Source organism: Cornus florida, unplaced genomic scaffold (assembly GCF_030987335.1).
Source record: "Cornus florida cultivar Cherokee Brave unplaced genomic scaffold, ASM3098733v1 CherokeeBrave_3.0.0_Hap2_Chr06, whole genome shotgun sequence".
Lineage (NCBI taxonomy): Eukaryota > Viridiplantae > Streptophyta > Magnoliopsida > Cornales > Cornaceae > Cornus > Cornus florida.
In genome coordinates, this window is record NW_026775576.1 from 94622716 (window position 1) to 94649265 (window position 26550).

The 26550-nt window shown below is 35.1% G+C and overlaps 2 protein-coding genes across 4 annotated transcripts; both read right to left on the bottom strand.

The window, feature by feature from the left end:
• Positions 1 to 909: 909 nt before the first annotated feature.
• LOC132313007 (uncharacterized) lies at positions 910 to 11620 on the bottom strand. Of its 2 annotated transcripts, XM_059811608.1 has the most exons (8): positions 11473 to 11620; positions 11230 to 11338; positions 11002 to 11064; positions 6120 to 6916; positions 5173 to 5982; positions 4975 to 5093; positions 4407 to 4807; positions 910 to 1224 (listed from the first exon to the last, which is right to left on the bottom strand). In XM_059811608.1, exons 1-7 carry the CDS (start codon positions 11525 to 11527, stop codon positions 4421 to 4423), a joined length of 2340 nt encoding a protein of 779 aa, XP_059667591.1. In that variant the 5' UTR covers positions 11528 to 11620; the 3' UTR covers positions 910 to 1224; positions 4407 to 4420. The 2 variants fall into 2 exon arrangements, with proteins under 2 accessions (XP_059667591.1, XP_059667593.1); XM_059811610.1 differs by lacking the exon at positions 11473 to 11620 and having other exon boundaries at positions 6120 to 6908.
• A 993-nt stretch (positions 11621 to 12613) lies between these two features.
• On the bottom strand, positions 12614 to 24737 carry LOC132313008 (transcription factor-like protein DPB). 2 transcript variants are annotated; one of them, XM_059811612.1, is made up of 9 exons: positions 24162 to 24737; positions 23499 to 23572; positions 22810 to 22853; positions 17273 to 17335; positions 17006 to 17152; positions 16795 to 16863; positions 16537 to 16635; positions 13456 to 13526; positions 12614 to 13227 (listed from the first exon to the last, which is right to left on the bottom strand). In XM_059811612.1, the coding sequence occupies exons 1-9, from the start codon at positions 24407 to 24409 to the stop codon at positions 12990 to 12992; spliced, it is 1053 nt and encodes a 350-aa protein (XP_059667595.1). In that variant the 5' UTR covers positions 24410 to 24737; the 3' UTR covers positions 12614 to 12989. The 2 variants fall into 2 exon arrangements, with proteins under 2 accessions (XP_059667595.1, XP_059667594.1); XM_059811611.1 differs by having other exon boundaries at positions 23499 to 23581; positions 24162 to 24736.
• Between the last annotated feature and the right edge of the window lie 1813 nt (positions 24738 to 26550).

Here is a 26550-nt window from a genome sequence, read left to right on the forward strand (position 1 = left end):
TAAATCGACCGACAGAGCTTTGAACCTCAATTTTCAACAAAGCATCTTTAACCAACAGAGTATAGAGAATATAAGGTACAAAGATTCTTTTAGCAGTAGAGAAGTTGGGATAGACATATTAAATCAACTAGAACAGCCAAAAATTGGAGCATAAAATCAACCATGCAAGGCTTACCTGCTTCTAAGACATCATACATTTTATTTATTTATTTATTTTTAATTAGATGGCCTGACAAAAATAAATACACAGAAAACAGACAAATACTCAACCACCATTGAAAACGAACATAAATTGAGTAACAAGACAGATTCCCACAACAGATTGTTCCCATGTTGATTTGTGTCCAGATACATTTAAAACATCCTTAATCAAGCATGCCATCCAAAGACCAAGGCCAAAAAATGGGGAGTTTGCATAAAATGATGCCCAACCCCCAAGACTAAGGCCAAACATGTTGACTTTTATCCCAACCTAACCCTTCCCTCCAGCAACAGATGAGGTTGGCACTATGTTCACAAGACAACAAATAATAGTATCAGGTTTGAGAATTATTTGACTAATAAGCCAGAATAAGTACATTGTTTATCGGGTTAAGTTCTCCACTGCCTGCCAAATTTACAATTATAACATGAAAAATAACAGAGCCATACCCTAAAAACAGAGCCCCAAAATGAGGAAAGAGGATGGGAAAAAAAAAAATTTGGCAATAACAAATTGTTTGGCAAAGCGGAATATAGCATTACGCTAATGAAGCAACTAATTCAAAGTGTCAAGAATTTAAGCATGGGTAAATACATAATCACTGGTGCTATATGTTATTTTAAAGCATTGTCCTGAATATTAAGAAACTGAGATATTGAAGAGTGAACCAACTACTCCGAAGAACTAAAATAGTTAGAAATAGCAAATGAGCAAACCAACCAGAATATTGATTAATTTTTAGTAGTAGCTTTGCCGACATAAAAAGTAACTGTGACAAGATAGATCATTTTATCATAATTTCATAAAAGTAACTGTGACAGGAAAGATCATTCTTACATTACAAATTCAAAACAAAATCTTCCAGCACCAAGAGAGCAATCCTCAAGCTACCAACACATAAGACAATCATCCATTGAGCTCACATCGACATTGGCTTTGGACCATTATGTGGCATTCCCATCACAGAAGCTAGGTCGGCATCGAGTTAGGTATGTAGTGCAGGCACCATCATTTGCTTTACACTGCATCAACAGTACAACAGTAGGGTCATACTAAATATCCTCTATGCTAATAATATAAAATATGATAGGCATGAATTACTCCACTAGTTAAAATTAGACAGATGATCTCACACCCGAGTAGAAACCCGGAGACAAGAAGGATAAAAACACATTTTTTACCTAACCAATAAGTTGAACAAAGGAAAACAGTAAGTGGTTTTTTAAAATTTATATCACTACAGTGAAAAGACAATAGTGTACAAATTTTTTAAAATATTACAAGGAAAATCTACTTTCCCACATGGATACTCTCCGATCTAAATCCATATGGAACTACAAAAGTAGAAACATGTATTTTGCCCAGTCAGCCAAAAAGTTGACTAAAGGCCTTTAACAACTATTACTTCCCCACGAGAAACAAAAAATCAAGAGCAAGTTATTCGATCAATTTTGAGGGCTGAATGTTCAAGGAGAAATCCAAGATCCTTCCACCATCATAACTTATATCAAGAAGTTCTAATAATCATCATCATAGCCACTACACTCAGCCTAAATGAAATTACAAAAGTAGTATGAACAACTTAACTGGAATTCCTAAGTTCCTTCCAACATCAAATTTTTTATCAAGATGTTCAAATAACCATCATGATACCCAATTCTATTAGCCAGCCTAAATGGAATTACAAAAGCAGTGATAACAATCATCATAGCCACTACTACAAGAATAACCAAGCCATTTTCCCAACTACTTGGGGTCGGTCGGCTACATGAATCCTATGTTTCCATTCCGCACATCAGCCAATCCACATTAACTTTGGTCTTCCTCCTCCTCTAGTTTTACCCTCAATGTAAACTGTCACTTTTCCTAACTGGAATTACAAAAGTAGAGAGAACAAGTCAATTGGAATTCCCTATGCCCAATTGGGAAAGGAGATCATCAAGAGATTTCACTACCACATACTCCTTTACCAAACCCTTCCACTTTTACTACAATTCCTCCTTGGCCCACATAATATTGGCTATAATTCTTTGTACTATGAGTAATGCACGCCCTATTTAGAAAAACTTATTCAAGTGACCCCAAGGGATTGGCTCAAGTGGGTAAGTCACTTGGCCCTGGTGCCTCGTGAGGCATCAGGTCTAAGGTTGGAATGCAAACGGGTGAGTATCAATTAGCAAAAAAAAAACCTTTTTCAAGTGCTTCAGGTCTGGGCAATAGTACACAAGGCTATCCAAATACTTTTAAGCAACCAGCCAAGGTCAATGATCTTTCTCCACAACTACTACCCACTAATACTGAATTACAAAAAATAGGCAAAATGCTTAAGAATAAATCACACTCCCAATTGCTCCTTTTCATTTCCTACTATTGCTGCTACTTCTACCACCACAAGTGCTAGGCCCAATTAGAAATGAGACAACCAGGATCCACAGTCATCTACTATCGGTACACTAACACAGCACGGTTCAAACACGGAAGCAATATCACTGGTGCATGTGTGTAACTAACATTAGCAACAAAATGCAAAAAACCGAGGTTATTAATTTTTTAAGGTTGCAACAACCATCGAACACTCATGCACTTTTTTACGTCACTACTGCAAAACAAAACTATCATCTTTATTTCACATATTTACATAATGATTTAAGAATGAGGAATCATAAATAACTAAATACAAAAGAAGTATTTGTATGTTGTCACTGTAATGCATACGTAAAAAGTTGAACCAAACATGAAAATATCATTCTTATTATCATCACCTGACAAAACCAAAATGACTACACAAAAAACACTGAATTATATGAGAAATTTATTGCACTCAAGGTTTCAAGATGACTAGGGACAAACTTATTTCACTAACATATATTGATTTTTAAGGAACTGAATTGCAAATCCTTTTCAAGTGCTGTAGTTAGTTTTAAATGTTTAAAATTAGAAGTGTTTTATAAAGGGTTTGGAAGAAGATAATTGAACACACGAGAAAGCGGGGCAAAAAATTTCTTTAATGCATAGTTATCAAAGGCGCAAACTGTGCTAAGGTGCCAAAGCCTCCTTAGAGCCTAGGCACAAGGTGAGGGTAAAGCCTGAGTGATTAAAGTTGCATTGTTGTATAGAACATGCTAAAATCACATACATACAGGATTGTAAATTTGCAACAATGGAATAGTACAATTACATTAATTTTAAATAAATGGTAGATAGTCCCAAGATTCGCTGCTATTAACAGTCAAGAACATGGCATTTTAAAGAAAGGACATGCAAATAATCCAGAATTTCACATTATAAATTATCTATGAAGCACGGATAGAGACACGGGACACCGGTACGACACGACACGACACGGATACGGCGATACGGCAAATTTTAAAAAAATAGGACACGGACACAACAAGGATATGGCAATAAAATAATAATATATATATTTTTATTTTTATTTAATTTTTTATTTATATTTAAATTAGGCTAACCAAATAATCCCTACTACTCTTAAAAAACATAAAAATCATAAGTTCAAATTTTATTAAAATATAAGTTTATATCCAACAGTTGAATAAGCTATCTTTATAACCAAACATATATACTTTTTAATTTATTTGTTTTTTTAACACACCTTTTAAGATGATAAGGTAACAATCTCGATCCTATCCCATTTCTCCCTCCACACGTGGTTCACTTCTCTCTTCATCATCTACTCCACCTCTCTCCCTTTCTCTATCATTCAGTTAAGCCAAGAGTTCTGATGAAGCTTTGGATGGAAAATAAGAGGTTGTTCCTCTTTTTCGCCGGTAAAGCTCAACACCCACAAAAGATCTTGCTCTTTGTTCTTTTTTTCCCCCTGTGGTTGCTCAGTCATTCCCTAAATCTCTTCATCTATTTTAGATTTCTAGATCAGTCATCTCACTTAATAGATCTCAGTGAATGAATACACATGCATATATATTTATATATAAAAACACACTTTTCAAAAAAAAAAAAAAACGAACAGGCTTGTCTCCGGCGTGTCTGGCATATCCTTTGCCGTGTCCGACACTGGTACGGCACCCCTTATGGGCGTGTCTGTGCTTCATAGTAAATTATCATTCAAATTCAAATATTCAAGAATGGAAGAAATATCCATACATTAGAAAACCAAGAGTTAAAACGCTTAAAAAAGCACGAAAATTAAAGCATAAATATTGAATCAAAGGCTTCCACTCCTTACCGCATGATGACCTACTAGACCCAAAAACTATCCTCTTCATCGGACATAACATCATCATCTTCCACCTCATTATTAGATTTATAACCCTCGGGATCTTCCTCTTCTGTCTCCTTTCCCCAATTTGCCTCTTCCCCCTCATTGTAACTGTAAGATTCATAACCTTCAGGATCTTCCTCTTCTTCCTCATCTGTCTCCTCCGATTTTGCCTCTTCCTCATTTCTATGTGAATCACCATGAATCCTTTCAATCAACCACTCATTGCTATCATCGATGTCTTTTACGGAGATAGGATCAATGCTGTCACGCATATTATATCGACATCTCAATGCTCTATTATACTTGATGAACACCAGATCATTTAAACGACTCTGAGCTACCATGTTTCTCTTCTTGTTATGAAGCTGCAAAATATTCAAAGATAAACAGTAAGCCTAAAAAATTAAAACCAAAAAATTTTTGAAATTTAAATGCCACTTCTTTGTGTGTGTGTTGTGGGGGTGTGGAGGGAAGGGGTGCTCTTTCAAATTGGCAAGCAAAATACAAAGTTAATCACAATCTTGTTGCTCACATGTTCAAATGTACTCCAATATCTTTCACAGCCAGATGCACTACAAGTGAGGCTAAGAACTTTTAATGCAAACTTTTGCAAATGCGGAGTTAAAGAACCATATGAATCCCACCATTTAGCTGTTGATTACAATTTGTTAGTAAACATTCTATTGATGAAAAGATTAATAATTAGAAAATGATTTGTAATGTAATTTACCTGGTGCCCTTGTACATCTCTGTCTAATAGCCATACTTGTCCCAAAAAGACCCTCAGCGTTCGTATATAAAATCAACTCTTCAGAAATTTTGTCTTGCACGTCAACACTTGGGACCAATCTTTCTATGCATTTATACAAACACATCAGAGCCTCTTTATCCCGCTGAATACTTCGATTTGCATAAAAGAATTCAGGGTTCAAAATATATCCAGCTACATGCAAAGGACGATGGAGTTGAATTTCCCACCTCCTATTGATAATTTCAAAAATGTCCTTGTACTTTCCTTCATTCCCTCTGGAAGCAGTAGCAATAGTTTCTTTGGCCCTTTTCATAGCGTCGTAAATAAATCCCATAGGAGGCTTCTTTTCACCTTCAACTATTCTAAGTACACCAAGAAGAGGATTTGACACCTTAACACTATAGGATATGTTATTCCAAAATGAAGGCATCAAAACAATTTGAGCTGCCCTTTTACCCTGCTTCTCTTTTGCCCATTTACTAGTGGTCCAATCTTCTGAAGTAAACATCTTTCTCAAGTTATCCTTTTGACGATGAATGCTTGATAATGTGACAAAGGCAGTAGTAAACCGGGTTTTTGCAGGCCTAAACAACTCCTTTCGTCCAGTGAAATGCCTCATCATGTCCAGTACACCCGCACGATTGTAAATATAACCATTTAACACCATTGCTCGTCTTATTGTTCTCGTAATATTTGGCAACTTTGCAATGTCTTCCAACATTAAGTCTAAAGAATAAGCGGCACATGGAGACCAAAATAAGTGTGGGTACACTGCTTCCAAGATTCTTCCTATTGAAAACATAAATAAAATTAAGAAAATTAGAGAAATACCATATACCATTAATTAATAAATATAAAAATAAATTACTAAAATTAGAAATTTAAACTATATATTACTAATGAACAAACTTGTAAGATATTCTTACCCGCTACTATGTTACTTGAGGCAGTGTCTGTGATAACTTGGACCACATTGGCTACACCAATATGCTTTACAAATCTATCAAGCAATTGAAACATTTTTACATCATGCTCTATATAGGAAGAAGCATCTATGGATTCAATAAACATGGTTCCCTTAGAGCAATTTACTAAAAAATTAATGATAGTCCTCTCCCTCTTGTCCTTCCCTACATCTACCATAATTGAGCATCCATTTCTTACCCAATCCTCTTCATGAACTTTCATCAAGTTTTGTGTGTGCTCCAACTCTTTCTTGAGTAGAGAATCCCGCACTTCATGATAAGTGGGTGGTTTCATACCTGGGCCATATTGTCCAATAGCTTCAATCATGATTGGAAAGCTATCGTAATTGACAGCATCAAATGATATTCCAGCATCATACATCCACCTTGCTAATTGCTTACACACTCGATCTCTTAATTTTTTTTTATAGGCATCTTTGATTGATGATTGCTTCACCTTGCCACCTTTCCCATTTTGCACTTTAGCTACTCGATCAGAAGTAAGGCATGCAGCCATTGAGCGCCCTGCCTTTTTCAACTTGGATTGAATTAGTTTCCTATTTCCTTGATGAGAGCTTTCACACGTTCTCATTATTCTTTTACTGCAACAACCAATATCCCTCTCAGCAGCTTTGTCGTCACCTTCTTCTTCTTCTTCTTTTTCTTCTTCTCCTTCTACTTCTTTTTCTTCTTCTTCTTCAGTAATTTCATTGGAATCAGACGCTGAGCTTTCATCCAGCATAGTTGAATCTACATTCCTAGCGTCAATTGTCAAGAGAACATAAATGTAAAATTGATAACATGTAACATGACCATTATAAGCATGCAGGCATGTATGAGAGAGAGAGAGAGAGAGAGAGAGAGAGATGTACTTAAAGTTACTAAATAGCAAAATACAACAGTTAGAATACAGAGAAATAAGTGATCAAAAAATGCATCAAAATGCAGTATACAGAAAAATATAGCAACGAAAAATTCATGATCAGTCATCAAAACAACTGCAGAAAAGGATTGTGGCAGAAAAACAAGTTAATTTAAACATACAGATAAATAAGTGATCAAAATATGCATCAAAATGCAGTTTACAGCAAAAACAGCAACAGGAAAGGATATGCAGCAGAAAAACAAGTTAATTTAAACAGCAAAATATTGTAGCAAAAATAAATGATCAGAATGCAACAACTTAGTAAAGCGGAAGAAAATATCAAAATAAAGTTGATTTAAAAAGCAAAACAACAGAAAATGCAGCAAGCATCAAATGCAGAACTAGAAGAAGACCCGGTGAATTCATTTGGTGGTTCTATAGCATTAACCTTTTTAAACCCAATTAATTTAACTGTTTCTAAAATATATAACACTGCATGCGCATATATATGGTTATCAGGAGCTTCAAAGTGTAGGTATCTAGGGCGACAAATGATTTGAGATGTTCATGAAGTTTGGAATTGGATTGTCTAGAAGCTCGTTCGAGCTCGTTCATTTATTATATGAACCGAGCTTGAGTCTAATATAAAAGTTCGTTTGTTAAACAAGTCGAGCTTGAGCAGGGGTGAGCTCAGCTAGGCTCGTTTAGCCAAACATGGCTTTTAGTTCTGTCCAACCAAACACACCCTTATAATTGTCTAACCAAACATCACCTTAAATTTTATCCAACCAAACTCATTTTAGCCAAACCTTCGTATACAAACATATAATATTATTTTATCTGAAAACACCCATTGTCTCTCTCATCTGCAAGGATGCCAGGCATTGTAAAGATTACCATGAATGCAAACAACCATCCACACAATACTTCAGACCACTGTGCCGTCAACATCCAACAACACTTGGCACAAAAACAAATATTCGTCAACGTCCATGACACGTATTCGGATGCGTGAGTACGATCAATTCAGGTTTTTCATTAAATGGGATATGATCCCATCATGTGTGAGTTCAAAATTTCATTGGAAATGCATCGTGGGAAGCATCAGTGTAGGTCTGTTTCTCGTTTTGGTCATTCTTAGAGAATTGATACATTTACGTCTTTGTTATCACGTGATGCTATTGTGAGTAATTGTTAATCCTTACATTTTTTTTTTCCTTAGTGCCTCCACTGAGACTTGAACCCTTGACCTCCCTTTGGGAAGTTAGGACCTGATACCGCTAGGCCACTGACCCATTGTTATTGTTAATCCTTACATTGCTTATATTAGATGTACATAATGCTTGATGGTAGTAGATGAACAATGTTTGAAAAGCATGCTCCCATAGGAATTTTATGAACTTTGATGATGATGTGCTGCATGACTTGCATGACCAATGGGGTGGGTGGGTTAACCATTGTCTACTAGGCATAGTTTTGCTCACCATATCATTTTGCAGGCAAGGGGCATCTCACGGATGAGGTTTGGGCCACCTTGGGACCATGAAGACTATTTTGGAAATTTTGGTGTTAAACGGATGTAGTAAAACTTGGTGTTCTTTTTTATGAAACTTGACGTATTTAAACCTTAGATATGTTATCTCTTGATGCTATGTATTCCAGGGAGAGAGAAATGGCAAGGGAACCGCCTAAGTCCATCTTAGGTTCTCTTTGAGATTTTCACCCTTGGCCCCTCATATTGTTAAACCATCTTGTCGTTCCTTTTGTTATCACAAATACTTGTAAATGAGGCAATGGACGCCATGGTTTGAAACTTTTTTATTTGCCTTCTATGATGGAACTTGCTTAAATGATGACATGTTATGCTTTAGACATCATTTTGATCACTTTTGATAATTAGAAATCTCATTCATGATTTTAGTATATGGACATGTGGATGATGTTGCGTTGATGCTTAAATTATGGTGGCAAATGCATGTGTTTATATCCTAGTATTGATAATTGACGTTGGAGAAGGTTCACATCTTATTTAATCTTTGTTTTGAGGTCTCTTTCTACTCCATTTTATTGCTTTTAAAGCTTGCTATAGCAGGTGGGTTCAAGTTGGACATCATTATGGGTGAGTTTGGGGTCGAATCAGCAAAATTTCTAAGGCAGGAGGGCAATCTGCCCAAGTGGAACCGGTTCCACAAAGAACATCATCAGGTTTGGGTGTTGGGTCTGTTAAAGTGGAACCGGTTGGACTTCAATAGGGAGTGGTCCAGGGGGGTTCTGAGGGGTTTTCATCGGAAGATGTCGAGGCCTTGAATGACATTGTATGGATGTCAAAGGGACTTAAAATGGGTTTGGGTACGAAAATGGGTGTTTTAAGGGGCTGCTTGTTGACAAGAAATTAATTCCTTCCTTCCTCTTTTATCAATTTCTTTCATGATGTTTCAAAGTTTATTTTATGAAGCAATGAGACTATTTCACTTCGATTTCTTTCCAAACATTAACGAATTGCTCCATGAATGTTTGATGACAAAAAAGGGTACTTGTTGATTTGATGTAAGTTTCAAATTATCCTCTCTCTTTCTTTCCTCTATTGTGAGTTCTGAAGGTGAACGTGGTTAAATTGAGGTTTTTATAAGTTGTTCCTTCTTGAATGCTCATGGAGCATTTAATGAATGTTTAATGGAGGGGAATCCATGTTCACTACCTATTATAGTGCTTGTGGCTTCAGTAACCCTAGGGGTTGATGGTGTGTAAGTTGTTTCCGCGTTGTGTTTGTTACGAGTTTGGGTTCGATTCATTTTCTTTTCTTTTTTCTTTCTATCGTTTCTCATTAACCAGGTCTTTGGGATTCGGGGCGTGACAGTAGTTGACATTGCTCAACTATCACCCCTGGGCACTAGCATTAATCTAGCTTCTTCTGTCCTTTGCTGCTGTTTTCACACTATGCTACTCTGCTGCCCAGCTGCAGTTGGCCTGTTTGTGGGGCTTTTTTTTTTTTGCTGCAGCCTCTTATTTCTGCTGTTTTATCGGTCTGCTTCAGTTGCTCTATTTGGTGGTGATAGTGTTTGCTACAGTCTCTTTTACTGAATTGTTGTTGTTGCTAGATTGTTTAGAGGCTCTATGCCTAGGTTTATTTTTATTTGCTGCCTTGAACTCATGTCTGTTCATCTCTTTTTTGTTGGTTTCTTTGTCTGTTTTGCAAAGGTATCCCTTTTCTAGTTTTCTTGTACAGTTGTACATTCACTTCTTTATTTATAAATTTTTTTCCACATTAACCTAGGAAAAAAAAAAATCCAAAATCAGAGAAATCCCAACAGCAGATAGCATCATAGCCTTCTTAAAAGCAAACCATTAAAAAATAGAAGTAGCAACATAGCGCAAGACGCTCTTCACTTGATTCACATAATTTATCATGCCCATCATATATCATAGAGGGCGTTACTAATAAATAAATATATATACATACATAAATGATCTCTTGCTCACCGGTGAGCAAGAAATTCATAATCGTTGAATGTGATTGTCATGTTATTTTGTTAACTACATTTTTAACATCCAATGGTTACCATGTATGGTGCGGATGAATTTCTTGCTCACTGGTGAGCAAGACATCATTACTTTCTCTCTCTCTCTCTCTCTCTCTATCTCTCTCTTTCTCTCTCTCTCTCTATATATATATATATATCTCTTGAACTATCAAATATAATGCAGAATAATACTATAAAGTTAGACTATATCAGCATATAAGAAATTCCTTAATGTGGTTGAATTAGATAAGATCCTCAAAACTCTACTACAGTCTAGTACATGTATGCATCAATTATCCAAGTAATTTCACAAGAAACTTTCTCAAAATCATCTCATATATATCAACAAAAGCTGCCAAATTACAATTCAATCATCAAAACCTCATATTAAACAAGTACTGATAGGCATGCAATAATTGAAATAATAAAAAACAAAGAAAATAAAATAAAATTTCACCGCTTCTTGTGTCGATTTGTCCTGAAATGCTCATCCCTCATCGTCACATCCGCAAAGTAACGACTAAAGAAAATAACCAAAAGAAGCAACATATTAAAACGAAACCCAAATCACACCGACAAAGAAGGGAAAATGTTTATGTTTATATTATACAGAGAGGAAATTATCTATATGTGTGTATATTTAGATACATAACACATTTATAACAAGGAAAAAAAAAAAAATTACTCGCAATGTAAACAGTAATATTTGCCCATTCCGAGAAGATCTTCATCGACGGGCGAGTGATTCATCTCATCATCTGGCTTCTGAAGCCCCTCATCAACAACATCGTCACGTGATCAACAGACAAATGGTTAAGAAATTACCAAAAAAAAAAAAAAAAAAATGGCAGAGAAAATTGTGGTTCAAAGTGTAATAAAGTAAAGAGAAAATCTGAACAGAAGAAAGAGAAGTGAAATTAAAGGATATCTTCGGGGAGTAAGTTGACACGGCGAGCTTTTCTGTGAGAAAATCTTCTCTTCATGATCTTCTGTGTTACTCCTCTTCGGCGACGGCAAAATTTAGGGTTTTTGTTTAAACCCCCGAGACCAAAATGGAAAAATAAGGGATATGGTTTGTATTGCTCTTTACTACCCTCCTAAAGCGGTGTCGTTTAAAAGCAATCTAATTTAGAGAAATTATTTCATCACAATAAATTAAGGCTTTACTTCATAAAATCAAACAGTTACAATCCTTCAATCCGGAAAGAAAAACCAGGAATATTATTGCTTTGACAATTAATCACCATTCACCGAAAATTCATTAACTAACAAAGAAAATTCTAAATTTGCTAATGAATAACAATTGAATTAACTCCTAGTGTGGCGTTATTCTTAAAAAAATAAAAAATTACCATTTTCCTCTTACTTTAAAATGAACTGATGGTACTCTCACTCTTTTTAAAATGAATATTAACTTTCATCTCTGTTTCCATTCCTTTGAACAGAAGTAAAGAGGAGTTAATGATATTACAGGTAAACACATGTATTATACATTGCGTTGTAGTTAATAGCAGGGTTAGGAATTAAGAGTGTCAAAACAGGTTGAATTTGAAAATCTATTACCAGGTGCAAAACAATTGGCCTTTGCTTTAGGAGGGTACAATAAAAATCCATGAACTAAATGTGTTGCACCATTGTCTTTCATGCAAGGTTAAACTTGCAGTCTTGGAAGAGTATTCATACCTTAGATGCCTATAGTAACTCTATGTTACTGTTGGAAGCACTGCTTCCAAATCGGAATAGGAAGAAATTTTATCCAGTATAAAATTTGAACAAAAATTCTATCAATTCCAAATCCAATGCGCCAGTATAAAAGGAATTCATATTTATAAGCGATTTTTGTTTCTCATTTTCGAGAGGGAGAAGGTAGAGCACTAAATTCTCTCACTAATTTTAGTAACCATACCGAGTAAGAGTAACTTTCTCAAGAGATTTCCCTCATCATGTGCTCTCCATTTGAGCACTTTCTATTCACTAAAGAACAGAAATTCTTGATCCCACCGTAGTCAGCAATGTTGAACCTCTTGTATTAGGTATCTTTTACCTTCTTTAGACATATAACTAAAACATTATGACAAAGATGCCAAGCATAATGCAATTGAAACTGAGACTGTGATCTTGTCAATAAATTTCATGATTCTCTAGGAAACAATCCTCTATGGTTTGATAGAATTAAACTAAATTGTTCTACATCAGGGGCCAAAGAGCAGAATAAAAATGACAATAATTACAATAACTTATCATTGATATGTGAGAGAATGCCGGAAACAGATCCCCTGAAAGTTTTCGTCGTTGTCTTCCACTCATTCAACTGGGTGGAAAATCTATTGAGATGAGATGGAGATCAAAAGGAGCCCACACACTTCCGGGAAAATATTTTACACGGTATACAGATGTGATGAGACTATAGCCCATGGTTAGACAAGGGGGCTTGGAACATCCAGATTAATGCTCGTGCTTAACGCGTGCCTTCAGTATTCCAGGAAGAGGAGGTGAAGTGGGTGGCCTACCCGGTACATTTGACCTTGAAGGAAGAGGTATTTGAGAGTCAAACATGCTGGGCATGCTGGAGCTTTCACCTCCATTTGTGGAGAATGCTTGTACAATTTCATCACCCTGTGGTTTATCACAAAATTTCATTGCCTTGAGAACATAGTTGTCGTCATGTAGCTCAAATGGGGTGCTGCAATCAACATACCAGATCAATGAATAGAGTCAGAGTGCTGGAGAAAAGTAAAAAGTTGACAATATATAAAGATGCTCATTACATCATTCATCACACTTCAAAATAAATTACCAAGTTGGAATGGGGAATCACTAAATAGAACTAATGTCCAACTGTTTACAAAAACCATTGTTCCAATATTGGCCAAACTATCAAGAGTAATATATGCTTGTAGCGTTCCCTTACCTATTGAAGTCAAAATGCACCAGCTGCATATCTTCTGATATTTCTACTTCAACAGTTGCATGGGGGCGCGTCTACATTTTCCAAATGATAGAGAAGGTGAGAAAAGTTACAGTAAAAGCAATAGGGACATCAAGTAATTATTCAAAATCCATAAATATGACCTAATACAGTTCAGTCATAACCCTGAAAATGCTTTAGCATAAGAAAAGTTTGATAAAGTTGTGTAAGCAGGGGTTGAAGTCATGTTGAGATAAGCGTACTCAATTAAATGGTCAACCGAAACACAAACGGCTTAGTAATTGTATGAATCTAATATCAATCAACCTATTTATGTAATAATAGTGACATTTGATACAACCTTTTCCAAAATCAAAATAACAAGCATATATTACAACTACTTAATGCTCCCATATCTTTTTGACAAGTATTTTATTATGTTGGGATCATTGCCAAGAGTAATTTTTAAAAGCTCAAGCTATAAAGCAAGGGAATCCGACTCAGATACAAACGTAAGGTTTGTACTCACTCTATCCCTCCCAGTGATCTCAATTAATAAGGACCACACTAGGTAAATGACCTTTCTATTTTATTAGTTTTCAACAAATGTCCCTTTATTAATGGGTAAATCTACTAAAATGCTCTTCATTGAATGGGTAATAAACGGGTTAAACAGGTTCTGTCAACAAGATACGTATAGCGAACAGGTCAAGTTATGTTAAAAAGGATTTATCTTCTGGACCCTAACATGAGCCATTTATTTAACAGGTTAGTGGTCTTGGCCCGTTGACAAACTGAATCTGTTTAATTCCAATCTGACCCCCTCTTATCCTGTGTCAGATTTGAATTGTGTTTGTGGGTCATGTCAAGAATAGGCACCCAATAATCACACAATGCTTAATGAACAACAACCCATGCTGATAAAGCAATTTAACTTACAATTCATTTAACATCAAGATAGTTTAGTACCATTTCACTCAGCATTGCATTGGAATGGAGCTCAATGAGAACCATAAGCAAAGCACCAACAAAGAAATTTTGGAAGAAACAAGTAGACAAACTTTGATTTACAGGTATGCTAAGTGCATAAAAAAATGGATTGCACTAAAGAAAAAGAAAAGGAAAAAAAAAAAAAAAGAAAAAAAAGAAAAGGAAATGAAGTCAGCCAAAACCCATGTCAACATGTCTTGGGTTGACAACACAATTCGGGAAACGATGAGCACATTTTAATTATTGAATCAACAGCATGACATGTGAGTGCATAAATCCTGCTTTATCATTCCTGCATATCAAAAGATATAAACTTCTTCAACAATCAAATTAATGATTTTACTTCTATTCAACTCCCCATCGGTTCTCCTCTTCATCTTCTTCTTTGATCCAATCCTCACAAGTCACTGAATGCATTTCTGTGTTCTATAAATATCGGCATGCGATTACAATTTACAACACATTGGAACTGACAGATTTGTTAATCTCTCTGAGCCCGAGTATTAGTGCACCATGATCAGGCCTCTTACCCTTTTCACCTACTCTAAATTTATTTTTTATTTATTTATTTATTTTGATCCTCGCAAGAAACTGACACACCCACATTGCTCCTATGGCAACTTGGACCATCGACCACCTACTTTAGAAGGCAAGGAAGTACCACTGGGCTACAGCCCTTAGCGGTCACCACATCTAAATGTTGCTAAAGCAAGAATTTATTATTCTTTCTAGTAATCATACATCTCCAATAATTGGTTACTGATTTGCAATCTTTTGGGGCATACTGGAAAAAAAATTAAAAGGAAAAGAAGAAGGAACTCGAGAACAAAATATATATATATATATATAGAAGAAGAAAGGACATAGTTCAGGTATGCTAAGTGCCAACACCATTGTAGTACTCATTTATTTATTTCATCTTCTTCTTTTTTTATGAGCGGTGGTAGCCCATAAACATGCCTTTGTATTTTGACTTGTCAGACGCTAGTGAACTGTAATTTAGAATTATTTTTCTCTATTGATTTAGAGGGTAATGCAGGACATATTGGATTTAGGTGACTGTCTTCTCTGCAACTTGCTTAAAATGAGAGGCTTTTAAAAAATCTTACTTATTTAAAATAAAAAATAAAAAATAAAAAGAAAACAAGAAGAACATCAGACTTGCTCTTTTAAATTTCACTGAATTGAAGATGATAGGTATGATGTTTCTGACTCCTATATTGGAAGAATATTCAGGCGATGAGCAAAATGCTTCTCTTTTTTTCACCTTTTAATATCTGTCAAGTTATTTTATTTTCTTTTTATTTTTTACTCTCCCCACATAAGCAGTTTTGAAAATGGAACTAGCATTCCATCAATTATAGTTTCTTGTGCTGATTAATGCTTATAATCGAGTTGTTAGTAGGAAGTTGCTTTCATAGTTCAAATTATGAGTTCTAAGCAGCTTTATGTCTTGGTTGATCACAATTTAGGGGGTTCTCCATCCAATTCTTTATATTATATTGGAGTTCGATCACATACTTGGGACTTGATTAAAAATAATGAGAGCAATTTATAACTTTAGAAATGCCTGCTTCAAATAATGAAAGAAATTTTAAAATTTCAAAAATTTTATTTTGCATGTTAAATTGTCTAGATGCTTATTGAAGATTGTAGCGTATTAGTGAAAATGTTTTAGATAAAAACTATTTTTTTTGCCCAAACACCTGAAATCCTTTTTTGAATAATGTTTTAAAGATTTTAGCCAAACAACAAAAAAATAAGCCCAAAAAATCATTTTGCGTGCTAAAGATTTTACATGAAAAATGTTTAACTATGAAGTTTTACATTGAAACAAACGGGATGTTAATTAGGAATTGCTTTAAAAATGCAAAAACCCACTCGTGATGTAAAAGAATAAAATAATGATACTCAAAATAAAACATCAATATAATAACAAGTAGCAGCTTTACCAGTTTCTTCCTTTAGCATGAATGGAATAACAACACAAGCAAAGAAATTGTCAAGCAGGCAAGAAGTAGCAGCTTTACCAGTTTTTTCCTTTAGCATGAATGGAATAACAACACAAGCAAAGAAATTGTCAAGCAAATTCACCTGCACCAGTATGAAAGGTAAAGCCACACCCCCACCAGGAGAATTTCCTGAATTATATAATTGCTCATTCCGTTGTATAAGGTTCTGAAGACCTACGAACTTGGTGGAAGGAGAGAAGACATTAGGGAACAAACACCAATAACGAAACATCATTCACTATAAAACATATATTTATAGTCCTAAATAAACATCATGAGTAAAAATTCCAGTAACTGGTATGAACCGGAAAAAGATTAGGAACATGTACATAATCCTTACTTGTTCCTCCAGTTCTTGCAAGTAGGCTGCTTTCTTTTCAATCCTATTTCTCAGTCCAAGACGCTCGGTCTGCGGTTAATACATTCACGGAGTTGGATTGGCTCATATTAGATTCAGAATAATTGCAGAAGAAAATTGTATTCCTAAAGAAAATCCAAATGAGAGAGAGAGAATAGAAAAAGAGAAAAGGAAGAAGAACCTAAACTCAAACCTTTAGCTCTTCAATATCATTCAAGCTAGTTCTAGGTAGACCCTTCCATTGAATTTCTTTTTTATCCTTTGAAATTATATCCATCGCCATGAGAACATTCAGCGCGTCATATACCCTTCGCCGAATGTTTTTTTCATCATATTGTTGCTGTCATATATAATTCAGAACAGAAATGAGAATCTCAAATAACTAAGTTATACTATCAACCTTTTTCATCACATAGAGACCAACAACATTTTCATCAGCCAAATTGGAAAAGTAACAAACCTGGTCTGGCGATGTAACATTATTGGTAGGGTCTGCGAATTCAGCAACAAGTTCATCTGCAACCTGGAAAATAGTTCATCATCTCAGATTTAGGCATTACACCATAATATTGTTATTTATAAAATGTATGATATATAACCATTGCAAAGGTGAACAACAATATAAAGCATCTATATACAGACTAAGTGCATATACTTCTAAATGAATCAGGGCTAGTGTTCTGCGATGACACATGGAGAAGATCCCAATAAACAAGAGTTTTAAAAAATAATGCACAAGTGGTTCCATCTGTTTGAATTTAAACCTCATACAATTGGGGGTTGTTTGGATACGCCATTAGGTGCTGGGAAATAAAAAATAAAAAATTATCACTGGCTATTCTGTTGTCTGTTTTATCATGTGTATCAGTTATCATTCAACAAGGACCTGAATTTTTTTTCAGTATTTGACTTTCCACTCATCACTCAACAAGTTAAGTGGAAGTAAATTTCTGGATTATATTTGAATTGACAATTTTTTTATATAACTACTATTTATCAACTAAACTAAGAACAACTTAAAAATAACATTCTTATATTGCTGCATCCTATGTTAAATAGAATCAAATAAGTGTTTGGGTGTGTGTATGTCTGAGCTGGATTTATTAATTCCCATATTCAAGTACATGGGGGCATGATTAAATATTCATTCTTTTGTATTTATCTTTTATTTATTAGGATAAAATGATTTTTTTCATGTATTATAGGTGTTCAACCTAAGCACATTGCTCGTTTTGAAGCAAAATATGATGCAACAAGCATAAAGAGAGCTTCATGTAAAATATGGACTCTGATTATCATATATCCTTGTTTGGTGCATGTTCAACTAAACATACCAAACACAATCCAAACCCATATTCAGGTGTCATGTGTCCTTCATGGGTACCTCACACATTTAAAGAGTTAACGGAGCATAAATTGCTTCATCAAGTGGACATGGTTCATAATTATTTCAGACTGACACTCGTACTAATATATTAAACAGTTTTTTTGTGAATCAAAAAGAAACAAAAGCAAAATAAAATTCTTGCAAAAAGAATTAAAAATTTCAATAGCCCGATGACGTAGAGATTGTCATCAGTTTCCATGTCAGGTACTATAAATCTCTAACAGCCAATTCTCCTTGTCAAGTGATCATGTCTAACCAGTGAACCGTTGTCTTCCATAATCATTTGAATTTCAAGTGTTTATCATCAGTTTGCATGTCAGGTACTATACATCTCTAACAGCCAATTCTCCTTGTCAAGTGATCATGCGTTGTCTTCTATTATCATTTGAATTTCAAGTGTATATCCATGTGTTTTGCTGACATTACCAGGGCCACTAAATATGTAAATAGCTTATTTCCAATATTTTTCCAGAAAATTCAGCTCAATTCAACATATGGCAATTTATTCATATTCATGATATTTGTGATGGAAGTGAGATCTAAAAGATAGATGAATACATGAAGGGAACACACTCACAAGCTCCAGTTTTGAATTTTGGATAAGAATAAGTCTAAGAAAATAATTATACAAGGGACATACAAACCCATCACAGCATACCAAGGCTAGAAAGCAAAAGGCTCCATGAAATGGAAAAAACAGAAAGCTAGCACCCATTTTAGCAAGATTGCCCAAAAGTTACAAATCAAGATTCTGCCTAACGGCCCTAACCAATAGGCATATCTGAGGAATTATCAGTTATAACATGACACAGTGTTCACAGCCCAGAGGAGTGGCAAAATTGGACACAACGTGCCAACACAACACTAAGCAGGTTTGGGTTGACCTTAATCATGTTCGCGTCATAATCGTGTCAACCAATATAACCCATTTAAGTGTGTCATGTTCGTGTTTTGGATCTCACCCCATTTTAACCAATTAGACCCCTTTAATTAATTGTCATAATTGCGTCAATTCAACCCCATCAACCCGTAACCCATTTTAACCTAATTACCATGGACATAACTGTTATTTCAATATTAACCCTAAACAAATATTTGTCACGTTTTGAAATTATATCGTCCTAGTTATCCTAATTTTCAAAATTTTAGTCATCCATTAGATCAGTTTTTCATTATATTTGCATTTTATAATTAACGGGATGACCCATTTAATTTAAACAGGATAAATAGGTTATTAAACGGGTTGTGTCGTATTGTGAGTCACGTGTGGGTCGTGTTGTGTTGTGTGTCACGTGGGTCATGCCATGTTACCTGTTTAATAAAGGGGTCATATTCGTGCCAAGGGTTTCTTATACGATTATTAAATGGGTCATGTTCGGGTTAACCTATAGAACAAAATCCTATTAGATCGCCACGACACGATTATAACCCGCAAACAAAAATCGCCACCAATAACGGCCCACTTGTTGCTATAATCCCCCAACTCAAAAAGTTTGAAAAATCCCCTTCACCAAATGGATGGAGAAGGTTGGGGAGGGAAAATACAAAATGAGGTCAAACACCCCTTTTAGCAAGAAAAATAGGCCCACAAGTTAAATAGCAAATGAATGGTGAATCAATAATCTGCCAAACTAAATAGGCATCTATGAGCAACTGCTGGCTACATTATGACCCTATCTGCAGTTCTGCATGGCCGACACCAGCTTACGATCGTAATCACTCAACTGATGTTTAAGAAATCACCTTCCAAAACCACCCCACAGAGGCCCTGAGATTCGGACTCTGAGAACCTCATGCATTTGAGGCACAGTTGGGTACATTTAGAGACCAACTGAAGAAGCTGCATCTAAATAAAATACATCGTGTTAACAACCGTCTACTCTAAAAGCCTAAAATGTTAAGAGGGTGTGCCTTTAATATTTAAAGAACCTTCAACACGTCCCCTCACATGTGGCCTTCTTTTGGTCAAACACGTGTTTTCAAGTTTAATTATTGGATGATGGTAAGGTTTGAACACGAGACCTTTGGCTCTGATACCATGAACAACCATCTATTCTAAAAGCTTAAGAAGTTAGAGAGGGTGTAACTTGAATATTTAAAGATCCTTCAAGACATCGGTAGCAAAATCCGCCACCCAATATTTTAAAATTAAAGACTTCAGTACATACAGTGGGATATGAAGTCTGTATGCCTCATAACAAAATAATAAATGATTTAAGTACTTTTAAGGGTAGATGCTATTGCATAAATTAGGCAACGATAACTTCACAGCCAAATTCCTTTTCAATGACTTCTAAGTTCCAGCAGGAGAAAAATGAGAAAATCTAGTTTCTAGGATATAAGAGGTTGCCATCCCCAAACCAAAGTATCCTCTATGAATCTTAATCCAAGTCAGTGAACCATTAGAAAATCCACTGCTCATCGAATGGAAATTTTCAGAATATTCATGCGGTGGAAATCACGATATCAACACAGGGCCTCGGTGGTGTTCTTGTTTTGAGGAATTAAAGGGGTCAGAAATCTAAATTCCAATGCTTAAAAGCATGTACTAAATGTTTTCTTTAGATTCACTTATTCTGTTGAATTGTTGATATACATTGACACATTTTTAATAGAATAAATGACTATGACCTTCCCCAAGATTTGAGAAAATTAAACGGGTGGAAGTTTTGCATTTTTGCAGTCAACCTTCCCTGCGATTTTGTCGACTTTCAAAAACCTTTCTTGCCATTAAGACTATTAAGAAATATTTATGAAATACTGAATTTTCCTTTTTTGATGAAAAGGCTTAAATTGCCTTAACCTTAGGAAATGATAAATTTGCCCTTAACACAATATTCTAGATAAAATTACCCCTGATTTACATAAAATATGCATACCAATAACATTTACATTAAATATATAACTTGCAAATAAAAAGATATATATTACAAATTTTTCTAAAATATTTACTGTATATTAAATTTGTATGATATATTTTATTGAATATATAATGGTTACTATAAAAATGCAAATCTGAAGAATCTATAGATATTTACAAATTATATATACAGATATATTACAGATTGTATATGACGTTTATTCCATTAAAACTCATTAGAATTAGGTCAATTTGAAATACCAGACCTCCTAAGTCCTTACCTCACATTGCTCCACCTGCAACCCACAATACATCCTCTTCCTTCCTTCATTTGAGCTACTAAATGAGTCTACAAGTCCTAGTGTTGTTGGGGGTTCTTCCTCACCTCTCTAGTTATCAGCTTCCCACCATCAAAAAAACCTATTTACCTCCACAATACAATGGTTTTTACTGAAGACCGAGAGGAGGAAGTAATTGCATCTATTCAGTTAAATCCTATGGTAATACTAGTGGTGGTTGCCGCTGTTTTTGAAGTAAATTTTCATAACCCCAGATCGACAAATGGAACAGCATGTGCAATAGTATGGCATTTCGATGGAGGCGACGGTCTTGTTGGGTATGCAATGTTAGTGGGAAGAAATTTTGAGGCATTTAAAGTACCTAAGATAGTTGTTGCTGGTTCATGAAAACCCCCATTGATTGGAAATCTTATGCTTTTTATCTGGGGTTCCAAATTAATGTTGCTCATAAATCAAACAAGGAAGCAAGGAAACCAAAATAGACAAATGGTGGGCAAATTCAATAAATCAAGGGTTGTGGGATGACTTTTTACAGTGATGATGGGAAGAAATTTTGAGGCGCTTAAAGTATCTAAGATAGTTGTTGCTGGTTCATAAACACCCATATTGATTGGAAATCTTATGCTTGTCATCTGGGGTTTCAAATTAATGTTCTTCATAAATCAAACAAGTAAGTAAGGAACGAGGGTTGTGGGTTGACTTTTTGCAGTGGGTTAGGCTGTCTTATGGTGTCAGGTGGCCAATGTCTTGGGTGGTTTTGTACGAGTAGTGCGGCAGTAGGGGCATGCAGTTGTAAGCGCTCCTATAATTCTCAGTGTTAATGGAATTAGGTTGTTAGCAATGAGGGGAGGGAAGAGGGGAGGACAGAGAGAGGGTTGTGGTGGTGGATGGCATTGGAATGTTTTGGAAGGCTTTTAGAGAGAGAGACCGGTAAGAAGAGAAAATAAAGGGTATAAGTCTTTCTATTAATGTTGATGTCCAGTCAATGAGGTCGTTCCACTTCAAGGACAATACCTTTTTTTTTCGTGTGTGTGTGTTGGTGTGTGGGTTGGGGGGGGGGGGGGGGGGGGGGGGGGAGAGACCATAACTACCATTCTTAGTGACTCCATCCTTGTACGTTTAGCTTGCCCTTAAACACATTCCTTCTAGAAATTTATTATAATGGGATGGCCATGGCCAAATTCCACAAACTAAAAATTCAGTACAAATAACTACAATATTTACTTACCAAAAATATGTATAAGTATACTATTAACTTTATGCATAATCACAAATAGCAATCGTGAAATTCTACATAATACCAACATTATGAATCTAAGGGCTAAACGGACTCCTACTGAGACATATAAATATACAATAATATGATAAGACGAAACTTAAAAATAAGCATCAGCAAATCCAACGGAGACGTTTAAGGTAAATAAAATTATGAATTCCATAAGCAGCCTGACCTCATTGTAAGTGGTTCTTCCCTTGCTTTCCACTTTCTCACAAACTAGACACAACAAGAGACAAAACCGACATGAAATAAGTATAAGAATTGTCACAAGACCAAGTATAACTAGCTAGTTCTATTAAAAAAAACGTTGAAAACATGTGAAGTACTCCTGCCAAACACAATGACATGTGGTGATAGGCATGAAATACGTGCCCAATGTGTTTGGTTGGATATGCACCTAACAGCATGTCAAATCCGATTTTAGAATTTAATTGTACGTAAAATTTAACCATATCTGTTAGTTAAACAATTGTCTTAAAATGAGTGAAATGCCCATATTGAAGACTTTATTTTACATAAAATATCATTTGACCCTATAAGATAAAAGAATAATAGTAGAAAATATGAATATTTGGTTCTTTCTTGTGTCTAAGGTTTGGAGATATGATAAATTCACCCACACCTAACACAAGTGTTCAAGCCTAAATAACAAAACTATCTAATTTGGAACAACAGTAGTACCCTACTAACATTAAAATAATTATAGATATGTCTTCAATATCAAGAACATCAGCTATTATGCATCTTAAAAACTTCCATATCAAATGCAGGTCTTTCCGTAGCCACAACTCACGTGTTGGGATGATTTCCCATATTTACTAGGGGAAAATACAACACAAAAGCATGAAAATGAATACATACCTTTCATGCTAAACTGACGGAGTCCCCTGCCGCTCTTATCCCCTCCAACCGCTCGTTGACCTCTTTTCTTCTTCCTATTATTACTATGTGAAAACCGACAGTCACTTAACTTGCAGCGAAAAATACATTACCTAAAGAATACATGGAATAACACAATACAAAACTTAAAAACCATAAAGAATACAGTTAACTAGAGTTGTAAGAAGAAATTCAAATTAAATTATCAACAATCAGGATGACATTGATGTGCACACCAAATTCAAGCACAACCGAACGCAAACAACGATTCATTACAACAATTCTAAACCATTACAACTTGAGCATAGTTCAGTACATAAATTTTCAGAGCAACAACCAAGCTCAAGCAGGAAATACATCAACTAAGTGACCCATTTCAGTATGCCTCTACAATTAACCCCCAAAAAAAGTCAATTCAAGTATTACTTCCCCTTAGCTTCATATGACTGTATCAACCTTTGTGTTAAGGGCGAAATCTATCAAACTACTAACCCATTTCAACAATTCCCCAATCTACAATAAAAAAAACAATTTATGGGGTTTCACCACTCCATCCAAAACCCTCAACAAGTGAGGCCCAAAATTAACACAACATTATATGAATTGTTACAGAACTGGAAGAAAATAATCGAATTGAAGGCTCACCCAACAGCCCCTTGAGACCCGGCATCGTCCCCGTGAATATCTAGATGGTTTAGCCTATGAAAAGTGTTCTCACTGGCCGGCGTCGCCAAAGCTGCCTCACTCCGGCTCGACGGAGACCCGACGCTGCCGCTGGTCGACACCGATTGGCCCGAAAGGGTGGTGCCCCACGACCTGGTAGCTCCTCCCCTTGAAGGGGCCGGAGGGTTCTTGTCCCCACCCCCTTCTTGATGATTTCCACCTGTCACCATCCCCACTAAAACCCACCAATGATCATCAAAAATCTTTGAATTGGACGCAAACCCAGATCAAAACTCGACAAATTGAGATTTGGGTTTTCAATAAAACAACTGTTTAAGGGTTTGGGCATGAAAGGGGATCGATGGGCAGGAATAAAACTTTTTTGTCAAATTTTTCTCTCTCTAAAATTTATTCTTCTCTCTCTAGAAGATGAAGACTGCACTGAGAAGCGGAAGTTTCGTAATTGCAGGACGTTGTTGTTATTCTCTCTACGTGAAGAGGAGGGACCGTGTGTCTGTGAAAACATGTTCATCTAACAAATGGGGGTGTGGCTGAAAAATATAACCTGGACCGAGCTCTTAGATGAGTGAGGGTTTTGTATATTTTTTTATTTTTTTATTGGAAAATATAAAACTTTTTTTTTAATTATTTCTCATAATCTCATATCTCCAATTTTTTCTGTCTGGTTGGATTGAAAAATAATATTGAAAAATAAAATAAATAAATAAAATAATAAGTGAATAAAGTAAATATATTTTCTTGCAAGATTTGGTTGTCATGAAAAATATCAGAAAATTATAGGGAAATATCATTTACAAATTATTTTTTTCTCAAAATCTTTAGAGTCAACAAATGTTCTTCCCGCCAAACAATAAGGAAAAGAACACTGCAGTCATGTGGGAAGAATTTGCAAATTGTAACATTATGTGCCATAGGTTAGGAAAGAAACGACAAGAACATTAAATCAAATTATAGTATCATTAAATTGATATTGCAGTGTAAATCTGTTACATTCTTGATTCAATAGTCTTGCAATGGTTTTTTTCAAATACAATTTTATAGGAGTGTTGCATATTTAAAAAAGAGTATGGTACATATAGTTTATTACATTTTCTAAGTAATAGGTGACATTGTTGCACACTTAAGTATAAATTGTATCAGATAATTCTTTTCCTGATTACCACTAACAAAGCAACAGATAATTAGGAACAAATAAGGAGTTATAGAGAAAGTAATATATATATATATTAAATTCAAATGCTATAATTACGGACATTGTAACAATGATCGTAAAGATGAGAGCGTGTGGGATACACCTCTTCTCAGTTTCCTTATCTCTTAGTTGGTGTCCCAACTTCGCCAATTATAAATGTTTTCGTATAAAAAGTAGAATAATACCTGTATACTCACTGGTGAGTAGAAAGTTTATGCTTACCCTTAATATGGCGCAAAAGTAATGTGACAAGTGTCCCTAAAATTGAAAATAATAAAAAAATTAAAAATTGATTACTTACAAGGTCAACCCAAAAGGATGCTAATCAAATCATAATTTTACTCTCACTCTCTCTCAACTACTCCACTTAAACCCTAATATGCTCATCTCCAACCGTTTGTATATTTTTTTTTGTAAATCTAATGTGTTATGATGGATTTACACAAAAATTTTGAATTATTTAATTTTAGCTCCAACAATTGTTCTATACCTTTTGTGTAAAAATAAAATATATGTCCCAATAACAATCAAACAATCAACCATGTGTCATGCTATGACCTACATACAGATGTCAGGACTCACATAACTTTTACAGAGTTACTTAATATATGGTTAATTCTTTAATGGAATGAGAAAGAGGGATGAAAAAGGAAATATGTTAATTTGGCCGTGTAAAAAAGTTGTGTATTTTACACAACCCTTTTACACATTGGTGATGTGACAATGTGGATGAATAGACTGCTTGAGATGGAAAAAATTTACACATCATAGGTGCAGTGTATATTTTACACAAAGGATATTTTAATATACCGCTGGAGATGCTCTAATACTGAAGTTTTGACTTTTATTGTTTAATGTGTAATCCTTATATCAATTACTATTTTTATCTAAAGTACACATAATTACATAAAATCTGGTTTACATGGTTTTACAGATGATTTGCTGATGCTGAGATAAATTGTTATTAAATATTTATGTATCATTATATTTATAATTATTCTTTCTATTCATCATTATGAGCTTTGTTTGTATCTTGTAATATTATTTTATTTAAGAATTTTAGCTTAAAATATTTTTTTTCGCCAATATCTTCTTCTTATTTACTCCATGGACAAAAAGAGTAGCAAGAGAGAGAGAGAGGGGGGAGGGGAGGGGGGG

What these genes read in the sequence shown, in the direction of transcription:
- LOC132313007 (XM_059811608.1), bottom strand. Translation starts at nt 11,527, where the DNA reads ATGAAGAGAAGATTTTCTCACAGAAAAGCTCGCCGTGTCAACTTACTC. An exon ending in TGTCAACTTACTCCCCGAAG is followed by an intron (nt 11,339 to 11,472) that starts ATATCCTTTAAT and finishes TCTGTTGATCAC; the next exon opens with GTGACGATGTTGTTGATGAG. An exon ending in CTCAAGTAACATAGTAGCGG is followed by an intron (nt 5,983 to 6,119) that starts GTAAGAATATCT and finishes TGTTTTCAATAG; the next exon opens with GAAGAATCTTGGAAGCAGTG.
- LOC132313008 (XM_059811611.1), bottom strand. Translation starts at nt 24,409, where the DNA reads ATGGTGACAGGTGGAAATCATCAAGAAGGGGGTGGGGACAAGAACCCT. An exon ending in TGCAAGAACTGGAGGAACAA is followed by an intron (nt 16,636 to 16,794) that starts GTAAGGATTATG and finishes CCTTCCACCAAG; the next exon opens with TTCGTAGGTCTTCAGAACCT. An exon ending in TACCTTTCATACTGGTGCAG is followed by an intron (nt 13,527 to 16,536) that starts GTGAATTTGCTT and finishes TGGAAAATGTAG; the next exon opens with ACGCGCCCCCATGCAACTGT.